The 23,319-nt window shown below is 47.5% G+C and overlaps 2 protein-coding genes across 2 annotated transcripts; one reads left to right on the forward strand and one right to left on the reverse strand.

Moving 5' to 3' along the window:
- Window positions 1-15,851: 15,851 nt before the first annotated feature.
- On the forward strand, window positions 15,852-16,418 carry LOC117083360 (glycine cleavage system H protein, mitochondrial-like). The gene has a single exon (XM_033210914.1). The coding sequence runs from the start codon at window positions 15,859-15,861 to the stop codon at window positions 16,285-16,287; it is 429 nt and encodes a 142-aa protein (XP_033066805.1). The 5' UTR covers window positions 15,852-15,858; the 3' UTR covers window positions 16,288-16,418.
- Window positions 16,419-18,322: 1,904 nt separating this feature from the next.
- Window positions 18,323-19,069, reverse strand: CUNH3orf56 (chromosome unknown C3orf56 homolog). Its single transcript, XM_033210913.1, has one exon. The coding sequence runs from the start codon at window positions 19,067-19,069 to the stop codon at window positions 18,323-18,325; it is 747 nt and encodes a 248-aa protein (XP_033066804.1).
- Between the last annotated feature and the right edge of the window lie 4,250 nt (window positions 19,070-23,319).

Consider the following 23,319-nt stretch of genomic DNA (forward strand, 5'->3'; position numbering starts at 1 on the left):
ATTATTTCTCTGACCTCTTTTTCAACCACTCCCCACCTTTCTCCTCTCCTTGGACTCCCATAACTGAAATGTTAGATCTTCTGTTACAGACCCACAGGTCCCTAGGCTCTGTTCAATTTTCCCCTTGTTCAGACTGGGTAATTTCTATTGTTCTGTCTTTAAGTTCATTAATTCTTGTTTTCTCCATTTGGCTGTTGAGCCCATCCACTGAGTTTTAAATTTTCAGTTATTATATTTTTCAATTCTAAAATTTCTGTTTGGTTCTCTATTATATTTTCTATTTTTTTGCTGAAATTCTATTTTCATTTGTTTCAGGTATGTTCTTTTCCTTCTGACACAGGGTCTCACTCTGTTACCCAGGCTGGAGTGCAGCGGCACAACCTCAGTTCACTGCAGCCTTGACTTCCCAGGCTTAAGTGATCCTCTAACCTCAGCTTCCCAAGTATCTGGGACTACAGGCATGTGCCACCATGCCCAGCTAATTTTTGTATTTTTTATAGAGATGAGGTTTCACCATGTTGCCCGGGCTGGTCTCAAACTCATGGCTCAAGCTGATCCACCTGCTCAACCTCCCAAAGTGCTGTGATTACAAGTGTGAGCCACTGTGCCCAGCCTCAAGAATGTTCTTAATTGCTCAATGAAACATCTTTCATGTGGTTGATCTACAGGGTCAGATAATTCCAACATTCATATAATCTCAGTGTTGGCATCTGTTGACTGCATCTTGTCATGTAAGTTGAAATTTTTCTAGTTCTTGGCATAATGATTGATTTTTGTGTGTATCCTGACATTTGGGGCATTGTGCTGTGAGTCTCTGGTCTTCTTTAACTGTTTTGGCTGGCTTCCTCTGACACCAGGCCAGTGGAGGAAAAGGGAGACCACCAAGTTCCAGTCAACTGGGACTGGAAGTCCATGCTCTCCACTTGGCCTTCCCTGGCCTCATGGGGAGGCGGGGTGGAAGTCCAGTCTCCCCACTAGGCCTCAACTGATACCAGCTGTTGGGAAGAGGAGGGTACCTCATTACCCCTCCTTGTGCGGCCTCCACTGACACTGCAGGGATGGGGACCTTCTTGCAGCCAGGCAGGAGTACAAGTCCCAGGTCCCTATGCAGGCTTCTCCCATACCCCGGTGAGGTTGGGGTGGGTGGGGGGAGGAAAGGGGGAGGGGTGCCTCCTTACAGCAGGCAAGGGCCAAGGCTATGTCCCCACCTGCCTTTGCTAATGGAGTCAGGCTGTGGTTTTTCCATGGGGTTTGGCTGAGGAAGGGCAGTTAATTGTCCTCATGTTTTCTGATTTACTGGGCTGCCTCTTTCCTGGGGCTTTGGCTAGAATAGGAAGCTTGAGTTCTGTTCTGTCTATTCCTACTGGCACCTCTGGGTTGCTGGCTTTCCCAGCACCCATCCCAGGTTATAGGATGGAAAAGAAAACTTGGGAAATTTACAATCAGGTGCTTCCCAGCCCCTGCCTTCTCCCCTCCATGGTTCTGACTCTTCTCGTGTTTGTTTTATGAATAAGATCCAAGGCTTCTGGCTGTATTTAGCAGGATGAACAGGGAGAAGTGTATCTACTCCAAGTTTGTCTGGAACTGGAAGTATCTCCATGTGTGAATTTTATTCAGAATAATAAAGACGGATGAAAGTGCTATTTAATATTTGGTACAAAAAAAGTAGTGTTGGACCTATTAGGCTTTGGCGATTCATTCTCAAGCAAGAAGGCTAAGGCATCCTTGGAGATGAGATCTGCCAAGAGGTACTTTGTTGAGGACAGACTCTGCGACCTGCAGCACTGCAGGAAGATGAGAATGCTGTGGGGGACTGGGGCAGCCTAGGTTGTGCAAAGCCTGACTGGTGGGTGTCCTAGGACCCTCTAGATTCTGCAGTGCCTTAACAGGAATGTTGGATGGATTCTCTTTATGGACTGGGAAGTTCGGCCATCTTTTAGGATGTGGGGGAAGGAAAGAGCCATGCTTTCTGTTGCGCACATGGGATGTCAAGGTAGGCCAAGGGGAGCCCCTTGGCAGTTCCTCAGTGGGGACTTGCATTACTGAATTAGAACTTTGGTCAGGATCTCCAGGACTAGGTGAGACCTACTTGACCATAATGTGACAAATAAACCTTGCATTTGGTGAGCTAATATGGTACTTCATATTTTCACATCTGTGTTCTTGTCTCATCCATTTCTGACAACCAGAGGGGGGTGGACAGGAAGAAAGAGATGCAAGCATACTCGGCACACCATGGTGGCATGGGGTGGGGCCTGCCGTCACCCTGGGTGTGTGTCCTGATGGGGCTGCATGTTCCAGAGCCTTCCAGAAGCTTCTGTTTGAGGATATTAAATCTCATTGTGTGTCTGGAGGTGGGGGGTGGGGGTTCCTATTCTATTCTTCTTGGTATTTCTCAATTTTTCAAAGCTTCTTTATTTCTGGGAAATCTTGGTTGTTGATTCTTTGAATATTTCTGTCCTTTATTCTGTGACACTCTACGATCCAGGTGCTGAGGCTTTCTCTGCTGTGCCTCTTCATCTTCCTGGTACCTGCTCCATCACTGTCCTTTCCTCATGCCTTCTGAGCAAGTTCCTCCACCTCATCTTCCAGCTCATTAATTCTGTTTTCCCTGCTATGAAGGCCTTCATTGTCTCCATTGTATTTCCATTCCCAGCATTTTCTTAAGGAGTTTCTTTGAACTGCTTCTTCCTGCTTCAGGACATCGCCTGTCCCTGCTACAGGGACTGCTGTGCCGCGGGGTCCTGCTCCAGGCTCTGGGACTTCTGAGCTGCCTGTCACTGTGTCCTGTGGCTGAGTTGGTGCTCCCCTTCGAGCTCTCTGCTTCGGAACGTGCTGGCCCAGGGGCTCGTTGGTGCCATTTCTCATCCTCCTCCGACTGAAGTCTCAGGTTCACCCATACCCTGAGTGCCGCCCCTGGCTTGACACTCCTGCCCCTCCCCAGCGCAGCGCTGCCCCACGGCCACAAGCTCCTCTCCCTGGGCTGTGCTCCTGGCCTGGGGTGCAGAGGCTGGGAGGAACTCACTCTGCTGCTCCTGGAGCCACTTCTATCCCACCTCAGTGGGGCGCTGGCATTTGGGGAGGGCAGCAGCTCCACTGTTTTCCTGGTGCTGTGAGGGAGATGGTGAGTGCCCAGGGCTTTGCCTGGGTGCTGAGAAGTCCCCTCGAGATATCCTTAGCAGGAAGTGAGGTCATGAGGAGGAACCCACAAGAGAGATGGCAGCGTACGTGTGGCACTGTCAGGCTGCCACTGCATCCCGTGGGGGTGGCGGATTCATCCCACACGTCGAAGGCTCATTCCGGACCATCCAGCCTCAGGGGCTGCCCTGCTGCACAGGCTCAACTCAACCTGGGGCTTGTGGGTGCCTCAGAGAGGACAGCATCCTCCAGGCCAGATCCACCAAATTTCAAACCAAAACCTGAATTGAATGTGAAGGGGACAGGCCTGGGGGTGCGGGAGGCATGCATGGAGCTCAGCCGTCCTCCTCTGACCATTCCTCCCCAAAGCTTCTCCCTGCCTCAACCTGATTATTTGTTTATTTTTTACTTTTAGTGGACAAATCATAATTGCCTATATTTATGGGGTACAATGTGATGCTTTGACATATGTATACAAAGTGGAATTATTAAATCAAGCTAATGAACTTAGTCATCACCTCACATACTTATGTTTTATGGTGAGAGCAATGGAAACGTAATCTCTGAGCAATTTTGAAATAGACGTTACTATTGGCCTTTCCTTGCCCATGTTTCCCCCTCTGTGGAATGGGGAGGGTGGTGCTGATTTCAGCGGCACCTGCTTACAGGGTTAGCAGCTCATGGAAAACACTTGCAACTGTGGGTGCCTGGAAAAGTGAGCCACAATCTCATTTTCCCGCCTCCTGCTCCTGACCACCACCAAGGAACCTCAGGGGACAGTCAGACTCAGGAAAGCATGGCACCTTAGCCCTCGTGCTGTCTAGGGGGTGGTTAGTGTCTTCAGTGTTCCCCATCACTCAAGTCAGCGCAGGGCACAGCAGCCACACAAAAAGCTCTGTGGCCCTGAGACATGTGCTGTGACCCATCCAGCCCTGGCAGAACCACCAGGACACCAGAGCACCTGGATAACAGCACCGCAGGGTGAGTGACTTGCCCAAGTCACACAGCAGCTCAGAGCCTGGAGTTAGCTCAGGAGCTTCCCCCAGGGTCCCCACCTCTCCCCACAAGCTCCACTGGGATTCCCCTCCAGTGACCCCGCTGTTCTTTCTGCAGGTAAAGGAGGCGAGGTACTACATGGACACTGGACTGAACTGCCCAGAGCCTGTGGGCCTCCTCAGGGTCTGGCCCAGGGACCTGTGGCTATAAGCAGAGGGCTCTGAGGTAAGGCCAGGGGAGTCTGGGGCTGGTGTGTGGCCCACTCAGGGGGTGCACCCGCAATGGCTGCGCTGTTGTGTGGAGCCTGGGGGACATGACTTCCTTCCCACTGCAGTGGTTGAGCTGCCAGGCAGCTTGACTGGGGCCCCATGCTAGGCTCTGGCCTCCCTTGCTCCCAGGTCACAGCAGGCTTTTGACAACTCCAATCCACAAAGGCTGAGACTCAGCAAGATCTCTGTCTGCCATGGGAGCTCTCAGGATTCCCAAACAGGCCCAGAGTGGTTAGGTGACAAGAATCTTTGTTGGGACTGGGGGTGCAGCCCCCGGGGAGAGTAGTCCTCTTTCCGTCCATCTCGCAGCCCCAAAGCCTAGCTGGCCTCTCCTGCAGGCACAGCCACATGCTTCCTCATGGTGCTTCTGGAGGGAGGGTTGGGTGCAGCACCTCTCAGCTCCTGTGGGGCTGCTCAGTGCCTCAGGGCCTGGAGGACTTGGCACAGTCACCATCAGCCACTTTACATATGTCCAGGTGGACAAGCTTCAAGAGGTCCTCCTTGGCAAGTTAGCAGCAGGTGGGCCTCACAGTCCTGCCTGCACTCCAGCCTCTGGGGCCAACTGATGGACAGGCTAAGCTCTGGTGTTCCCCAGGAGGGAACACCAGCTTGTCAAGTCTCCAGTTGATTCTTGCTCTTGATAAAGCCCAGGGTGCCCCATGCTGGCCAGCATGAGGGTCTCCATGCAGCATGCATATGCCCGCACCCTGCGTCCCCTCAGCCAGGTGCACCCTATGGCCTTCATGTTTCACAGCCCCTCCGCCCCCACCCCAAGCAGTGTGATCCTGCCACACGTCGGGTCCAGATGACATCAGCTACTAAAAGGTTTGTAGTGAGTGCCCGCCTGGTGAGTGCTGTCTCAGCTTCATCAGGGGGATATCCTGAGAGCAAGGTGCAGGCCAGATTCCTCCCTGCATCCTGAAGTGTAGCACACAGATATTCTCCAGCGGGGCTGCACCAAAGGCAGTTCACAGGCCATGGGGAAGCTGGATAAGGTATTGGCCGTCTGGCCTTCTCCTGCATAAAGTCTCGCTCCGGCAGAGGCAGATATTCCAGCATGTCACAGCCAGCATCAGGCCAACACATCCTCCCCACCAAGGCCTGGACAGAGGACGGCTTAGGACACAATATTTTAGCCAATCCACAAACCTCTAGTGGTGATTTCCCAGGGATAGCCCACTCTCAGCATCTGTTATGCAGATTAACAAGCCACCAATTCCACCTTTGAAAACTCATTTCTAACCCTTGTAAAGCAAACTGGCCAAGCCTCTGGGGTGGATGACACAGACAGATGAGGTGCCAGTGGCAGCCACTTTGCAGTGTGACTTTTCTTAGGAAACAATGGCTGCAGGCCAGAGTCTGAATCCTTAACTAGGCCACACTCCTCTGGGGTATTACGCCACACAGCCCATAGGCATGATGTTACAGCTGAAATGTCACAGAGACCTCCGGTCACAGGCATCCTAGGGCCATTCTGGCCTGGGCCTCACAGGAGGGGCTGTGGGTTGTGGTCACTCTGCCCGCTGCTCCCTGACCTCCAGCCCGGGCCTGGCTCCTGAGCATGAGCCCCAGGCCCCACTGCAGCCTGGATTCTCCACCTGCCGTCCAGCTCAGGCTGGATGCCTGACCACCGTCCTGGCAGCCTGCCTGCTTGTGGCTCCCCAGCCCTCACTCCTGCCTGCCAGCAGCGACTGAAGGCAGGGGACTGGCAGGGTGGGCTTCCGCAGCCCTTTCCCTATTCACACAGCCAGAGGGAATGCTGCAGCCCCTACCCTCGCCTGCTGTCACATCTGCATCCTGCCTGCTCACACCCCTCGTGTGGGGACACCAGATCAACTGGGCCATTACCTCCTCCAGAAGCTTCTGCAGTGGCAGGGAAGATGGGCTGGGAACCAGGCAGTCACAGGGGTGGGTGTGCAAGAAGCGTTCACGGGAGCACTGGGGGCTGCATGGGAGCAAGTTGGGGGGCAAGTGGCTTCCCTGGGGTGACAGGGATTTGGCATTTTAGATGCTTTGGCTGAGTGACCCTAAAGCCTCTGGCCTCTGACTCGGTCCTGGCCTGTAAAGTGGCAATGACAATCAAACCTCCTCAAGCTGCTGTGCTGGTGAAGGTGCTCGTAGGCGACAGGCCTCAGCACGTGGCCAGCAGCTGGGGCTCAGTTCTTGTCAGTTGTTGCTGTTCTTCTCATGACCACTATCATTGTTAAGGTAAGTTGGGGAAGGCCGGCTCTGTCTCTTTCTTACAGTGGCAGAGGCCATAACCTCTTCATGTCTCAGTTTCTTCATCTGGAAAATGGGGATGCTAGTGCCACCCATACTACAGGATTAAATGTGTGAACTGGGGTGCAGTGCTTTGCTCCTGCACAGTGTGGGTGCTGGCACCATTGGTCTGCCTGGGAGCTGGGCTCAGGGGCACTTGCACTGGGTACACTGGGGCAGGCAGAGTATCACTGGGGCTCGAGCAAGGGAAGGCCATGGTCAGAAATGTTTCACACGATGCCTCTCCAGAAAGAAAAAGGGCAGCTTCTCCCATGCAGAAGCTGGCCAGGCACTTATAACTGGGTCCACTCTGTTAGACATTAACCATTGCACAGAAGACCAACTGAGGCCAAGGTCACTGAGACATGATGACGTGAGACAAAGCAAGGCCACTTCATGATGTGTCTCTGCCCAGACAAAGTGAGGTCACTCGCTGTGCCACCCACAAAATACCAAGCAACTATTCTTTCAGCCAAAGTGAGTGACCACCGCTTCTGTCCCCCTGACAACCTGTCTATGTGCCCCCCTTCTATAGATAGGATTTAGCCAGAAACCCAGTCGTGGCGTTGACCCACTTTTTGGCAATAGCCAATCTGAGCCAACCCCTGCCCCCCTGCCCTTAGAGTCTCAAAAATCACCCAAACCCAGGGGTAGTTTCCTTCTAGCACCCCACCCAGGGCCTGGACAGTAGCAGGTCTGCTCCGCCCTGCACCTCAGCCCTCTCCAGGCAAGTGTGCCAGCCCTCAGAGGCCCCGTCTGCTTCCCACTGCTGCACTTCCACAGGGCATAGCCTGTCCCTCCAGGGGACAAACCCCTCGAAGTTTTACAAACCAAGTGAATTTAATTCAGAGAATAAGTTCTCTGGGTGATGGAATTTCTGGGAAGCCTGATGGGACAGTGATCAGCTCGGTCAACCACAGCTGGAAGCCACCATCGCTGCAAGGCTGAGGAGACAATGGAGGGAAGTGATGCTGCCAGGACCCTCATGTCAGGGCGTTGAGAGGGAGTCGGGCCAAAGCAGGGGTGGCCCAGGGGAGCCAGAGGCCAAGAAGCAGAAAGAGGAGGGGAAGACACCCTGGCTTCTCCCCTTCCTCTCAGCCTCTCACCAACGCCTGCCAGGAAGCCAGTTGGCAAGGGAGCCTGGGAGCCGTAGGTCTTTGGTGCAGAGCCCAGCAGAAGGACAACAGGGGCAAACTGGTGGATGCCCAGCCCCTAGGCCAAGGGCAAGGTATGTGCACCCCTGTCCCTGGCCCTGGCCCTGCCCTTGCAAGTTAACTCCTTCAACCCTGGGCCATGTGAGCATCTCACAGGAGAGGCTGGGGCAGTCCAGGCCAGTGGTGGAGGTTAGGCGGACAGCTTCCCTAGCTCTGGCCAGCTGACATGTCCAAGAGAGGAGCTGCCCAGGGGCAGAGGGTGCCCCATCGCAGGGTGTCCTGGGGAAGGCCAGTTGGGCTTCAACCCCAGCACGGAGATAGAGTGTGAGTGGGGAAACTGAGTCAGAAGCCTATAAGGAAGGGAGCCAGGGACAGGGTGCTCCTGGTACTTTTCCAGTGCTGGGTTCCACCAACTGGGAAAGGAAGCAGAGATTTCATTTCTTATTTCTGCCCCGTAGCCTGGGCAGGACGGAAACTCCATGTGGGGAACTTGGGGCAGACAGGAGTGGATGTGGCTAAAGCCAAAGATTCTAGGTCTGTCCTCCAGAGCTCAGGCTCTGCAACAAGGGGGAATCAGGGACCCAGTGTGCTTCTTGTGGCCTCTTAGAGCTGAGGGTTCGGCCGTAACACCAACACCTACCAATGTCTCTTTTTAGCAAAGCAAGTCTAGGCTTGAGACTGACACCTTCAGTCAGTCAGAATGTAATCACATTGTTCTGTTTTCACTGTATCTAGTTTTATATTCTACATCTGGTAAGTGATGCTGAAATTTCCTTTAGTGATTAGATTTAACATGTAGTGCATCTATTGAAAAGGCATTACAGCCGTGCACAGTGGCTCATGCCTGTAATCCCAACACTTGGGGAGGCTAAGGCTGGTGGATCACTCGAGCCCAGGAGTTTGAGACCAGCCTGGGAAATAAAAAAGTTAGCCAGGCCTTGTGGCACATGCCTGTAGTCCCAGCCACTCAGGAGGCTGAGGTGGGAGGATCACCTGCCTAGGGAGGTTGAGGTTGCAATGAGCCATGATTGCACCATTGCACTTCAGCTGGGTGTCAGGAAGAGACTCTGTCTCAAAAAAAAAACAAAAAAAAAACAGGATTATATAGAGTAATAAAAGCTAATTTAAAATAAAATGTATCACCTGTGACTCAAGTTTTGAAAAAAATAATATATAAAGTACAAAAACAGGGAGAAGCTCTAACGTGGGCATAGGAATGCCAGGAGTTTAGAAAGGAGTTAACTCTCTAAATATCGCCCTGTGGAAAGGCAAGTGCATGAGCCTGTGGAGGGTGTGAGTGGAGGTGAGGTGGAGGGCATGCAGGCTGGAGATAGGACAGGCCCAGGGCCAGCTTCACCCCTGCTCTGTGCTGTCTCCACTCCTGAGTGGTTTGGCACTCACGCTGGCCCACGTCTGCTTTCCCCTCCTCCCTGGATGTAGCACATGGCTTATCACTCCTGACCCATAGAAACACCAGCCTCTTGTGTTCCTTGGCGGAAGTGGCTCTGGAGGATGGCTGTCAACCTCCAAAATGCCCCACTGGGCTCCAAAGTGAACTTTGAGTTTAAATGGGAGAGTCCTGAAGATGTTCTCCAGCTTTGGCACCAGATGCCTTCAGCAGTGCTGCTGCAGTTAAATGGTTAGACAGTGCACAGTCCCTATGAGGATATCCCGTCATAACCCGGCGCCCTTGTGTCTGTTGAGATGGTACCCAGGGGCATTTGGACTTGCTCAGGGTGTGGCTGGGAGCCCCAGGTCAGCAAGGCGCGTTCATACTGGGGAACTCAGGCAGGGTTTACAACGGCAGTTCGATGAGTACTGGGTGGGCTCCTGTCTTGGCCATTGTGCAGAGCACGTGTGTGGACTTTGTATGGGGGCAGTGATGGGGTTAACAGTCTGAGCAGGGTGAAGAGGCCAAAGAAGAGGAGGATGTGATGCCCAGATGCTAAGTTCTGGGCCCAATGCTATGGCGGCCCTGAGGCTGTCCAGGCAGGAGCTGCACTGTGGGATTCTGCTGCTGATGCCTGAGGCTGGGCTGAGGGAAGCTGGTCCCCACCAGGGACTGAAGCTGTAGGAGCTCCTCAGCCCTGTCCAATAGGCAATAAGGAATATAACACCTGCCAAATTTGTGGGACAAAGCTAAAGAGGTGTGTATTCTGCAGAAAATGTATAGCTTTAGGTTCATCATAAGGCAAAAGGAGAAACAACACTACCCATTCCATTGAAGTTTAAAAAAATAGCAACAGAAAAAATCCATGGAAACAAAATGAAGGGACAAAATACAAAGGCAGAAATCCATGAACACAGAATGACAAAATAATAAGAGTGAAAAAAATGATTTCTTTGAAAAAAACTTTGATAGACAAAACATTGAGAAGACTGAGATGCAAAAAGATGCATTTAAATAAAATATAGAACTATTATATAAAAGAAATATAAAAACTACTAATACAAAAATAAATGTGGTAAGCAAAATGGTAACTCCTTTATTCCTTAAAAGTCCCAGGAGGCTGGGTGTGGTGGCTCATGCCCAGCACTTTGGGAGGTCGAGGCAGATGGATCACCTGAGGTCAGGAGTTCAAGACCAGCCTGAACAACATGGAGAAACCCTGTCTACTAAAAATACAAAAAGAGCCAGGCATGGTGGCACATGCCTGTAATTCTATACTCAGGAGGATGAGGCAGGATAATCACTGGAACCTGGGAGGCGGAGGTTGCAGTGAGTTGAGATTGCACCACTGTACTCCAGCCTGGGCAACAAGAGTGAAACTCCTTAAAAAAAAAAGTCCCAGGAACAGGTGATTATAGGTGATTTTTCAAACTTTCTCATAAATAGACTCCAGAAATTTCTTTTCAGAGGAAAAGCTGTGAAATTTAGTTTTTGAATTAAAAACTGGTAAGGTCAACACAAGAAACATACCTAGATTATTTTTCCCTTATGTAAAATATCCTAAATAACACATCAATAAACCAAATGCAAAATATATTGCAAAATAAAAAATATGGTCAGATTTAGTTTATCTCAACAATTGCAAGGATGATTCAACACAATTCACTACATTATTAGCCTAGAGAAGATAACAAAATGATTAATACAAGATGACAGTAGATATGAGAAAAATATTTTGAGAAAAATACTTTGATAAATTTCAACACTCAACAAACATCTCTAAACAACTGAAAGATCAGGAAACTAAAAATTATAGTTAAAGATATAAAAGATTTAAACAACACAATTAGCAACTTGATCAGAACTCTTCCATATATGAACATATAAAGAACGCTGCAATGAAAATGAACTTAACAAGTTTACAAAATTTACTGGGTTGATAATATCTATAAATTTCAAAGAATTGGTTTGATATTGCATTCTCAAGCAATGGAATCAAGTTACCATCAGTAATAAAAAAACGACCATAGTGAACATATTGGTGTGAGTGTCCACAAGCCTTTGAAGATTTTTTCCTGTTCTGAAAGTTGTCCAAAGTGTGTAAGTCTTCCTTGTGAGTTAGAATCCCATGAGGAAAAAAAATGGAATGATACTTTCAGGAAAATCTGCTGACCTAGGAAAAAGAGTCAGCAAAAATATCCTTTAAAATAGAAGGCACAATTAACATGTTTCCAGACAAACATAAGCTGAAAGAATTCCTCATGATTCAAAGCATGGAAGTAGTTCTTCAGGCTGAAAGAAAATGATTCCAGGCAGAGGCATGGAGATTTTGGCAGGAAAGAAGACTGCTGGAAAGGGAAATATATGAGTACCTGTATAACAGCAATGGCTGTAAGTCTCAAACAATAATGTCTTGTGAAATTTCCAACTTAAATAGAAGGCATTACAACAATAGGCCAAAGCAGAGGGAAGAATGGAGTTAAAACTGCTGGAAGACTCATGCATGATTTGGAAAAGTGGTAAAATACAAATATAAAGTAGGCTGTAATACATCAAGAGTATATATTTTAATCTCTAGGGTAACCACCAAAGAATAATACACTAATATGTAACTAAACAGTAACAGAGGAGGTACAACAGAATAATTTTAAAATTCTTTGAATATTATAAAAGATGGCAGGAAAGGAGAAATAAAGGAACAGGGAGCAGAGGGAATAAAGAGAACACAAATAGTGAGATGGTAAACTCAGGTCAATGATAGCAGTGATTCTGTTAAATATAAATGGTGTAAACAATCCAGTTAAAAGACAGAGACTGTCAGACTGGATTGAAAAAAACAAACCATCAACCTGCTGTGTATGAAACACATAAGAACACGAAGTGATTGAAAGTAAGGCAAACACCAATCAAAAGAAAAGTACACAGGCAGTGGTGTTTACAGCTAATGGATCACAGGCGGTTATAGATTTCTTTGTTCCTTTTCCACCCTTACCACTTCACTCGACTAGCTTGAAAAGGAAAAGTGGAATAAATATATTATCATCACACAAAACAGATGTTAAAGTTAGAAGCACTGAAAGATGTCAAGTGGGACATCTTATAAAAAAGACAAATCATCCTTTGTCCCAGATTTGCTATATATCTAATAACATAACTTAAAAAATATAAAGCAAAAATCAACAGAACTAGAAGGAGAAATAGAATGAGTCACAATCAGAGTTGGAGATTTTAATGCCAACTCTGATGAAACAAGAAGATAAAAAGCAATAATAACACATATTTGAACAAAATAATTATCCAATTTCACCTAGATGACATATATGGAATATTATACCCCCAAATTTCAGAATTTTTAAGTACATGGGGAAATGTACTAAAATAGACCAAAGGCTGTTCCACAAGCCAAGAGTCAACAAATTTCAAAAATTAATTTGAAGTAGATTATAGACCTAAGTATAAAATGTAACATAATAAACCTTCAAGAAAAAAATATGAGACTATGTCCATGTCCTTGGGGTAAGCTATTAAACAGGCTTTCCGAAGCACTATCTAAAAGAGAAAATATTAATCAAAATTGGATATCCACAAAATTTACAACTTCCATTGATCAACAGGTCCCATTTTAAAAGTAAAAATCCACAAAGAAGATATAAGCAATACTTGTATCTGACAAAATATTCATGTGTAGAATAAGTGCACACACACCACATACCCCACAACCAACCCAAGGAAAAAAACATCTGGGACAGTCACTCCACAGAATAGGATATATAGATGGCTATGTGATCTATCCTAGGTTTTTTAAAAAGCTATCAAACACTGTATATTGTTGGAGCAACTGGGAATATTTGAATATGTTCTGAATAATAGACATTAGGGAATTATTAATCTTGTCACGTGTGATAATAAGTGGTAGCGTAGGAGAATGCTCTTATTTTTGAGAGGTGCATGAAGAAGTGTCAGACATCTGTGATTTACTTTCAAATGGTTTAACAGATTGATAGACAGCCCTACAAATGGATAATCTATATGCGTGATACTATGCATAAGTGTATTTGTTTTTATGAATAGAGACCAAGAGATAAAACAAAGGTTGCAAAGTATTAACAATTGTATACAGATGGGGGATATATGGGTATTCCTTCTGTTACTCCTTATAATTAAAATTCTTCAAATAGAAATGTAAAAATGCAATTGCAGTTAGTCCCCCCTTATCTGAGGGGGGTATGTTCCAAGACCCCTAGTGGATGCCTGAAGCCACAAATGGTGCTGAACCCTGTATATGCTGTTTTTCCTATACATACCTATGATAAAGTTTAATTCATAAATTTAGCACAGTAAGATCAATAATAAAACAGGGCAATTATAACTATATGTTGTAATAAAGTTATGTGAATGTGGTCTCCCTGTCTCTCAGCATCTTATTATACTATAGATCTCAGCAACCTCAGCATACTATTTTTTTCATTCCTTATTAAGTGAAGAACTTTCACATTTTCACATAAAGGATGCACTTTATGGCTTCTCTTTGGCCTATGTGAATTGCCAATAGCACTCCTCTAGTGCCTTGGGGCCACCATTAGGTAAAACAAGTGTTCCTTGAACACAAGTGGAGGTACCCCCACTGTGGACCTGATAACCAAGACAGCGGAGTGACTAACAGGCAGGTGATGAAGACAGTGTGGAACTTGAAGACAGCATGGAATTCTGGACAAGGCAGGCTCGATTCCCAGGGCAGGACAGAGATCTCATCACACTATTCAGAATGGTGGCCCCTTTAAAACTTAGAAATTGCTTATTTCTGGGATTTTTAAGTTAGTATTTCCAGACCAAAGTTGACTGTGGGTAACTGAAACCTCAGAAAGCAGAACCGAGGATAAGGAGGGACTGCTGTATACCTCAGGAAAGGTGAGAAGAAAATGTAAAAACAGATTATGAGAGGGAGCCCCACACATCCTCCCAGCTCCCTGCAAGCAGCTCTCTGCAGAGTCCGCCCCAGTTAGCAGATAGCTTTGGGGGCTCTCTGTTGCTTGTTGGGCGTGGGGGAGCTCAGCCTGTGGAAGACTTTGGCAGCACCAAGGGGCCACCCAAGTGTTTTTGGGACACTTGTAGGAAGCAGTGGTCGAGCACCCAACAACCCAGGCTGCCCCCATCCTCCGCAGCCCCTGGGGGCCAGCTGTGTGTGCACCTATCATCAACAGTCTCCTACATTTGCTCAGTCTTTTGCAATCAGCATAAAAAGAGAAAAGCATCTGGCACAAGCCTTGCTGCCCCCATCCAAGAACATGAAGTTCATAAGAAAACCTCAGGCTGTGTAAAAGGTACTTGCAGACACAGAACCATCTTGAGAAACCACCACTCTAGAGAAGGCATCATCCAAAACACAGAGCCAAGAGAAAACTACAGAGCGCTGAAAGGGTGATCTCCAGGCTGGAGGAAGGAATCAATTCCCTGGTGCTAGTCTGAAGAGCTCCTTCTCCCCTCCCCAGCTGAGGGTCTTGGAGACCTGCAGCCCTGTCCCTCCGCACCCGCTCCAGGAGGTTACACAGATGCCTCATCTCAGGCTGGGGTTTCCTAGGTTTCCCTAGGCTATCATGTCCTGGAGACAGAATTGGGTTTCTTCAAGGTTAATTCAACCTTCTAATAGATCAATTATTTCAAATTCCAAAAGTATACCAAGAAACTTGGCAATCTTTCTACTCCCTTCAAAAGGTATTTTTAATGATTTCTCCTTCACCATCAGCATAAGATCAGCAAAAGGTATACAAGCACTGCCACTCAAGAGATTCAAATTTTGCTCAGAGTGCTGTGGATGAAGCTATAGTTTTTTGAGTAGTGCACATATTATTGGTATATGAGTATTGTAAGTGAATAACTTCCATACTAATGCTCTATTAATATCATACAGACATTATTTTAATTCTCATTACTCCATTAAAACAGCAATAATAATTGGAATACTAATTGGAATATTATAGAAAATCTATATGAAACATTTTAAACTACAAACAATTTTGCTTTGTCAGGCTATAAGAAAATAAAATTTATTTTATTTTCCTTAATAGTGATTATTTAAAAAGATATACAAATAAGAATATCATATATCATAACTGTAGGATATATTTTAAAGTGGTATGTTTAGAGGGAATTTTATAGCCTTAAAAAATTGTAATAGAAAAGAATCAAGCCTAAAAATGAACTGGCTGTTGTTATCAATGTTAGGAACTTACAAAACGAACAAGCTCACAACGAGAAGACACTTCAAGACACAGAATCAACGAGTCAAAAATAGATACTAATAAAACAGAAAAATCTATGGGAAAATTTCAATATATACAATGTTTGAAAAGAAAAGTAGGGGTACAGCCATTATAGAAAACAATATAGAAGTCCCTGAAGAAATTAAAAATAGTAGTACCATACGACCCAGCAATGCTTCTTCTGGGTATGTACCCAAAAAAGATGAAATCATCACCTCATAAAGATACCTGCACTCCCATGTTCATGGCAGCATTATTTACAATAGCCAAGATATGGAAACAACCCAAATGCCTATCAATGGATGAATGAAGAAAATATGATTATATCCATATACATAAAAGATATAGAATATTATTTAGCCTTTAAAAAGGAGATCGTCGTCCCTGCGAACATGGCGCTGCGAGTGGTGCGGAGCGTGCGGGACCTGCTCTGCACCCTGAGCGCGGTCCCGTCCCCCGCCGCGCCCTGCCCGCTGAGGCCCTGGCAGTTAGGGGCGGGCGCCGTCCGGACACTGCGCACGCGACCCGCTCTGCTCTGGGTGCGTAAATTCACAGAGAAACATGAATGGTTAACAACAGAAAATGGTATTGGAACAGTGGGAATCAGCAATTTTGCACAGGAAGCATTGGGAGATGTTGTTTACTGTAGTCTACCTGAAGTTGGGACAAAATTGAACAAACAAGATGAGTTTGGTGCTTTGGAAAGTGTGAACGCTGCTAGTGAACTCTATTCTCCTTTATCAGGAGAAGTAACTGAAATTAATGAAGCTCTTGCAGAAAATCCAGGACTTGTAAACAAATCTTGTTATGAAGATGGTTAGCTGATCAAGATGACACTGAGTAACCCTTCAGAACTAGATGAACTTATGAGTGAAGAAGCATATGAGAAATACATCAAATCTATTGAGGAGTGAAAATGGAACCCCTAAATAAACTAGTATGAAATACTGCAACCCAGCAGATTGTCTTAAATTAGTGGTGGATAGAAGACTTAGAATAGCAACTTTTAGCATTACCGATGGGGAAGAAAAAAACTACTGTTAACGCTGCTAATGAAGGAAAATGCCCTTTAACTTTCTAATGATTATAGATTTTAGACTAGGCTCTAGTGTTCAGAATTCATTAAATTATCCATGGTAAAAACTAGTTTTAAAAATTACATAATTCAAAGATAATGTTGTTATTCTTAAGCCTTATATAATATTATAACTTGCATATATCCATACCTGGATTTGGGATGAAATACTTAATGATCTTTCCATTGGAAATAACTGGGAGTGAAGAGGTTTTTGTTGCTTGTACAGTGTCAGATGACACACCGCTATCCTGATTTTGCAATACACTGCATTTGCTGGTGCTATTTTTGTACGGTGAAGCAACAGCTTTGCAGCAAAATAATAAAATACTTCTTCGTTAAAAAAAAAAAAAAAAAGGAGATCGTGCCATTTGCCATAACATGTATGGGACATGATGAAATGTCAGACACAGAAAACAAAAATTGCACAGCTTCCCTTATATGTGGAAGATTAAAACAGAACAAAGAGCTAAAATACAGAGATAGAGAAAGGAGCAGTGGTTCCCACGGGCTGGGAGCAGGGAAACTGGGATATGTAAGCCAAAGGATATTAAATATATGTAGGCTGAGCAAGCCTAGAGCTCTAAGGTACAGCATGAGGAATAAAGCTAATGAAATGGCATTGTACTAGGGGTTTTTGTCAAATAAGTAAATTTCAGCTTCTCTTGTCACCACAAAAAGTAACTGTGAGATGACAGATATTAGTCGGCTTCACTATGGTAACCATTTTACTATCTGTATGTATCCCATAACATCACTTTGTAAACCTCAAACATACACAATAAAATTTTAAAGAAAAATGGAGTACAGCACATAACAATAGCAAGAAATAGTATGGAAAACATGCTAATACACTTGAATATATAAACACAATACACTATACATAGATACAGATATGGCTAGGTCTTTAATTAATGAAAAATTGGAGAAAACATTATTTATAGCACAGTATCGTTTATTTAAAATTTTAAAAAGCATACACCATACATTTTACTGGTGCGTGCGCATTACCCCAGAAGGTGCTGATGGGGTGAGGAGTGAGAAGAGCACACCCGCAAGGACCCAAGGGCGCCAGCGCTCTGAACGAGCTAGCGTTTCCCATTCTGTGTCCACTGGAACAAACAGGTTTTGGCAGCTTCTAGGCAGAGCCCACAGCAAATGCTCACTGGATTCCATGGGTTCCAAAGTGTCTGAGTGTGTGCTTCCCTGAAGGACACACCAATGCTGGAAGAGACAGTGGTAGGCCCCACAGGGTGGCCAGGGATGCAGGGATCCTGCTGAGGGTCTTTGCTGAGGAGGGGCAGAGAGACTCCTGGGCTGGAGGGTGGCACAGGTGCCCAAACACCGAACCTGGAGGCCTGTTCTAACTGAACGCTTCTATCCACCACTAATTTAAGACAATCTGCTGGGTTGCAGTATTTCATACTAGTTTATTTAGGGGTTCCATTTTCACTCCTACAGGGTGGATTGAGCTTAATAAGCTCATTTTACAAGGTTGCATGCATGCATATTGAGGACTTACAGCAAATCTACTAGAGGGCTGGCCCAGGACAGTCTGGGGAGGAGAAAAGGTGCCAGTATCAGGGCTGAAGGGCAAACGGAAAAACAAGAAAGTAAAGAGAAATAGCAAATAGTGGGGCACTTACTGCATGAGTCCAGGAGGTGTACTCTGTACTGAGGAATAGCAAACAACTTACATCTGAGACTCTTAACTAAAAGTCCACAGCTGACTGGGCTCCGCCAGACATGTCTCTGATTGTTGGGTGGGTCTGGAGGGCTGACTAGCACTCAAAGAGGCGGCGGCGGGCCCTGCAGGGTGACCGGGAGCAGGAGCGGGAGCAGCCGGGGTCCAGCTGAGAATCTTCAATGGGGGAAGGGGGCAGAGGGCGGAGCTCTGAGCTGCAGCAGGGCAAAGGCACCCAAATACTGAACCTGGAAGCCCATTCTGAGGGAGGGGCTTTGCTTGTCTTCAAGTAGGGAGCTCCTCTGGATGGCCCCCCTACGACAGCCCTGGGGGCTGAGCTGGCTGGAGTCTGGCATCCCACCTGGGGACAGTGGCTGGAGGTGGCCTCGCCCAGAGTAGGAGAAGCCAAGGAGTAGGTGGGTGGGAATCTCATGGGGAAAGGAAATAGGTTGGGGGCCAAGGCAGCCAGGTATGGACTTCTTATGAGGGGGTCAAAACTGGAGGCACCCCTCCAATATAGCCACACTGAAGGCACCAAGGCAGCTGGAGGGAGATAACCCATCCAGAGATACCCACCATGGAGCACCCACGGGTAAGCCCAGAAGGCTGGGTAAGCTTGTGGGGAAAATCCCATGCAGGAGTAGACAACACAGGAAGTCCCCACAACAGGCCAGAGGGCCAGGTCAGTTACACGCTGGGCTCCCAAGCAGGTACAGGAACCATAGGCAGAGCCCACGGCCACCCAGGGGGTTGTGGTTGCCAGAGTCCCGTGGGCTTCCTCGGAGGCCTGGAAGGCACAGCAGACCTTCTGCTCTGCTTGTTTCTCGGATGCACCTGTGCCCATCTTCGATGAGCCGTACTCTTCAAAGCCCCGAAGTGTCCGGCAAGTGCACTCCTCCGCAAGCTGAGGCCACACGTACCTCAGGGGGCTCCTGGTATCTGTGGGGTGAGCAGACAGACAGTCAGAGGGCAGGGAGACCAAGTCACTCAGGAGGGGACGGGAGGAGGGGGACAGCTGGCGGTGAGGTGATAGAAGTGCCAAGGTCAAGGCGTCTCCAGGGAGGAAGAGGAGCAAGGTGTCCTGGGTAGGAATGAGTGACCCCTGCAGTGGAGGGGTGCACAGCAGCCACGTGAGGCATTTTCTAGGGACATCAAAACAAGTTTCAAATTCGGTTCCTCATGTGTCCCTCTATGCAAGTCACAGAGACTAAAGACTGGAGAGTACGGATGGCCAAGTCTGTTGGAGACCTGCTGGAGGGAGTGTTAAAGATTCAGCAAAACCCCCAAGCTGACTGATGAAGGAACAGCAAAGCCAGAAATCCACAGGGGCCACCCCAGTACGGGGGCTGCTGAAGGGGCAGAGAGGTCCCGGAGCATTTCATCCTTGACAAACACTCGCCCCACAAAGCAGGACCTCCCAAAACATTTCCTGCAAAGGACGCAGTGTCTGAACACAAGGCCTGACTGCCAGGTTTCTCCTGGAGTTCTGAACGGCATATTCAGCACCCACACCTGACACAGTGAGGACATGATGGAAAGGAAGTGAAGAGATCATCAAAGGCCCAGCATCCAGGAGAGGGCACACCAGGTAGCACCAGGTGTTTTTCCCCAAAACGAAGGTCTCTCAGAGGAATCTCCTTGAAATTTGGAGCTGTTTCTGAAATCAGAACTGGTGCCCAGTACATGCTTTGACTGTCTTAGGTGACATAGGTGACAAGGGTGTGGCATAGAGAGATGGTGGAGTGGTCCTGTGGCCAGGAGAGGACACCCCCAGCCCCAGCATCAAGGAGCATAGGCTGGTGTGGTCCTGGGGTCCTGAGGGCTGGGGTCAGGAGCAGCATGAAATGGAAGAGACTGAGACACAGCTGACTGGAAGCACCCCACAATCTCCAGCCAGGTGAACAAGGGGACCCTGTATGAGAAAGGAACCAGCCAGGTGTCTCCAGAGTCCTTTTGGCAGAACCTAGAGGGATGCTGCCTATTGAAGTCAGGAGCTGAGCAGATAAGGACACTGGGAAACCTTTCAGGGTACAAGTGAGGGCAGGGAGGGGCTTCCTGGGGGCAGGGACAAGCAGTCAGATCATGAAGATGCCCCAGAGTGCCTGCCAGGACCCTCAGGGTGGGCACGACAGGGAGCCTTTGAGAAGCTGCTCTACCAGCTTCATGTTTGAGGAGCCTCTCTAGATCAGAGGGTGGACCACAGATGGAAGAAATCTGGCCCAGGAAAGGAAGAGAAATGGATGTAAGGAGGAGAGGAAGGTGCCAGGCAGATGCTCAAGTTTCTGTCTTGAGCGACTGGGGTGTGCCAAGGAGCTGTTCCTGGTTAGGTCTGTGTGGGCTGAATGGGTCTGGTGTATCTCTTCTCTCCTCCACCAAGGTAGAACACAGTCACAGGGGAAACTGGAGATCCGACAGTAGCACTACCCCTCCTCTCTGCCACAGGGGCGGGAGGACAGGTTTAAGGGAAGAGAGCACCAGCGCTCTTTCTTCTGGCTGGGGTCCTCGACCATGGGAGGTGCTCAGGTGTGACCTGATGCTCTGAGATGGAAGTTTGGGCAGGGTCAGGGCAGAGGGCCTGTGTGGTTAAAGCAGCATTCATTTCCTCCCAAATGGGCAGAGGACCTGGGGGGGAGGAGAGGCCAGTAGCCCCAGGGAGGATCTTCTTGAGGGACCTGAAGGACACATAATGACAGCCAGTGACAAGAAAGGACTTTAGTGTTTCATAGATGCCTGCAGGAACAGAAGCTGAGGACCAATGGGAGGAGGCCCAGCTGAGATGCCCACAGGACAGATGTGGACCACTGACCAAATGGGCCACCCAGAAATTTGAGGCAAAACACCCTGGCCCCAGACTACAGGAGCAACTCCTGGAAAAGGGAATGCGCTGAGAAAGTCTCAAGAGCCCAAGGTTACCCATACTGAGGAGGAAATCCCTCTTCCCCAACTGCCCAAAGGTGGCCTCTAGATGGAAAATCAGTTCAGTTCTGGAAAAACACAGGACATTGTATGTACTTCTGGCCTGTGATACGCGTACCCTTGCAAGTTCAGAGCATACTCTAGAGCAAGTTTGTCCAACCTGCGGCCCAGGATGGCTTTGAATGTGGCCCAACACAAATTTGTAAACTTTCTTAAAACAGTACAGAATTCACACCAACATGGCATAAGTATACATATGTAACAAACCTGCACGTTATGCACATGTACCATAGAACTTAAAGTATAATAAAAAATAAAAATAAAAATAAAAGATTTTGCAAAATTTGCTTCTTGTTTAAACAATAAAATATTATTGATGTTTAAAATCTCATATGGAAATAAATTGTTTTATATTAACTTTTTCATTTCTGTTCATAAATGCATCAAATGCTTATTAAGAAAAATTGGAAAATTTAAAAGGTCAAATGATACATAAAAAAAAAAAGTACAGAATTGTTTTACAATTTTTTTTTTTTTTGTAGTTCATCAGCTATCTTTAGTGTCAGTGTATTTTATGTGTGGCCCAAGACAATTCTTCTTCTTCCAATGTGGCCCAGGGAAGCTAAAAGATTAGACAACCCTGCAAGAGTTAACATGCACAAATGCCTAGTCAGTTTCTCAAAAACTTAAGTAATATAGTAGAGAAGACCCTTTGTGCAAGATACCAAGACCAGAAAATATAGGCAGATAAAACTGGCTATTTAAAAACTGAATGTCTGGTTTAAAAAAAAAAAAAAACCCACAAAATTATCATGTTCAAAATCAAAAGACAAACCACAGAATAGAGGAGGATATCTCCAACACGTGGCAGACCAGAGCTAATCATGTGTCAGATACAGACAGTCCTTGCTAGTCCACGGCAGGTAAATAAGACCCCATCAACAATCTTGCTGGAGGGCAACCACAAGCAAGCCACAGAATAAGCTACACAAACCATGTAAAAATGTTCCACTTCACCAAGGTTTAAAAAAAAAAATCAAATTACAAAAATGGAACTTTGATTTTTACAATTAATTTGATAAAGAATAAAGCCCTATACTGGCTTTTCAAAGGATATGGAGAGAAACATGCTGGTTTTGTTGTTTACTCCTTGGGGGTCCAACTTGGCAACAGGTATCAAATTCAAAACCCAATTTCCTTGTCCGAGGAAGCCAGACTGGCTTCATCTGGGTCCCCTAGGGCGCGCCTAGGAGCAAAATGTTCAGGGTGCCTGTCCCCAGGGCAGAACAGAGACCACATTAATCTGGGCCGCTACCCACACCTCGCACCTGCAGCGGGTGGAGGGTTGATTCTGCGAGGGGGCAGGCCGGAGGGTCCTGGGCTTGGCTTTTAGGGGAAGGGCTGAGCCCAAGGCTGAGCGAACAAGTTGGAGAGAGTTGTCTCATAGGGTGGGATGGAAGGCGGACACTTTCAGGCCTGTTGAACTGCGAGAGAAGCAGGGAAGGGGCGGGAAGGAGGAGAGGGGTGATGCCAGGAGTTGGGGGGGAGAAGGCGGAGAGGATGGTGTCAAAGAAGGTCCTCAGGCCCTCGCCCCAGCCCCTCAGCCATCCCATTAGGCTTTGTTCTTTCTCACAACTTACCCACTTGGTCCTTCTAGAACGTTTCTTTCCAGCGAAGTCCCTGAAGTGGTTGAGGTTCTTCCACAGAGTTGAAATGCTCTCGCAAGAGGTCCTGGGGCTCCCTAGGCGTTACTGTCCCCGGTCCAGGTGGCGGCAGGAGTCCACTGGAGGCTCCAGGTTCCAAGGCCCAGGAGCGCCGTCCCCCGGGGTTTTACGGGAATACGCGCAGCCGCGAGGCGGGGCCTGGGATCCTGGCGGTGGTCAGAAGAGGCCCCAGGACTCAATCAGTCTCCGAGGTGTAGACGCCGGTGGGGTTGATTGGGTCAGTGGCTTATCCCAGAAATGAAAGTGGAACTCAGTTGTATTGAGGGCTACACCGAAGAGCGCAGAGGCGTTACCAGGGTGTGAAGACGTTCCCCTCTCGGGGTGGGAGGCAGCGGGGAGGAGTCCTGGAGGCGGTAACTTTCCGTGGAGTCTGCACTCTGGATGGGCCCCAGCCGAGCTGGGGGAGTGGAGCTGACGGGAGAGGGGACAGGAGGCCCACATGGCCAGAGGGGAG

The sequence above is a fragment of the Trachypithecus francoisi genome, unplaced genomic scaffold, assembly GCF_009764315.1.
Source record: "Trachypithecus francoisi isolate TF-2019V2 unplaced genomic scaffold, Tfra_2.0 Lachesis_group0, whole genome shotgun sequence".
Classification (NCBI taxonomy): domain Eukaryota; kingdom Metazoa; phylum Chordata; class Mammalia; order Primates; family Cercopithecidae; genus Trachypithecus; species Trachypithecus francoisi.

Coding starts and splice junctions, on each gene's coding strand:
- LOC117083360 (XM_033210914.1), top strand. CDS start 15,859: ATGGCGCTGCGAGTGGTGCGGAGCGTGCGGGACCTGCTCTGCACCCTG.
- CUNH3orf56 (XM_033210913.1), bottom strand. CDS start 19,069: ATGGGCACAGGTGCATCCGAGAAACAAGCAGAGCAGAAGGTCTGCTGT.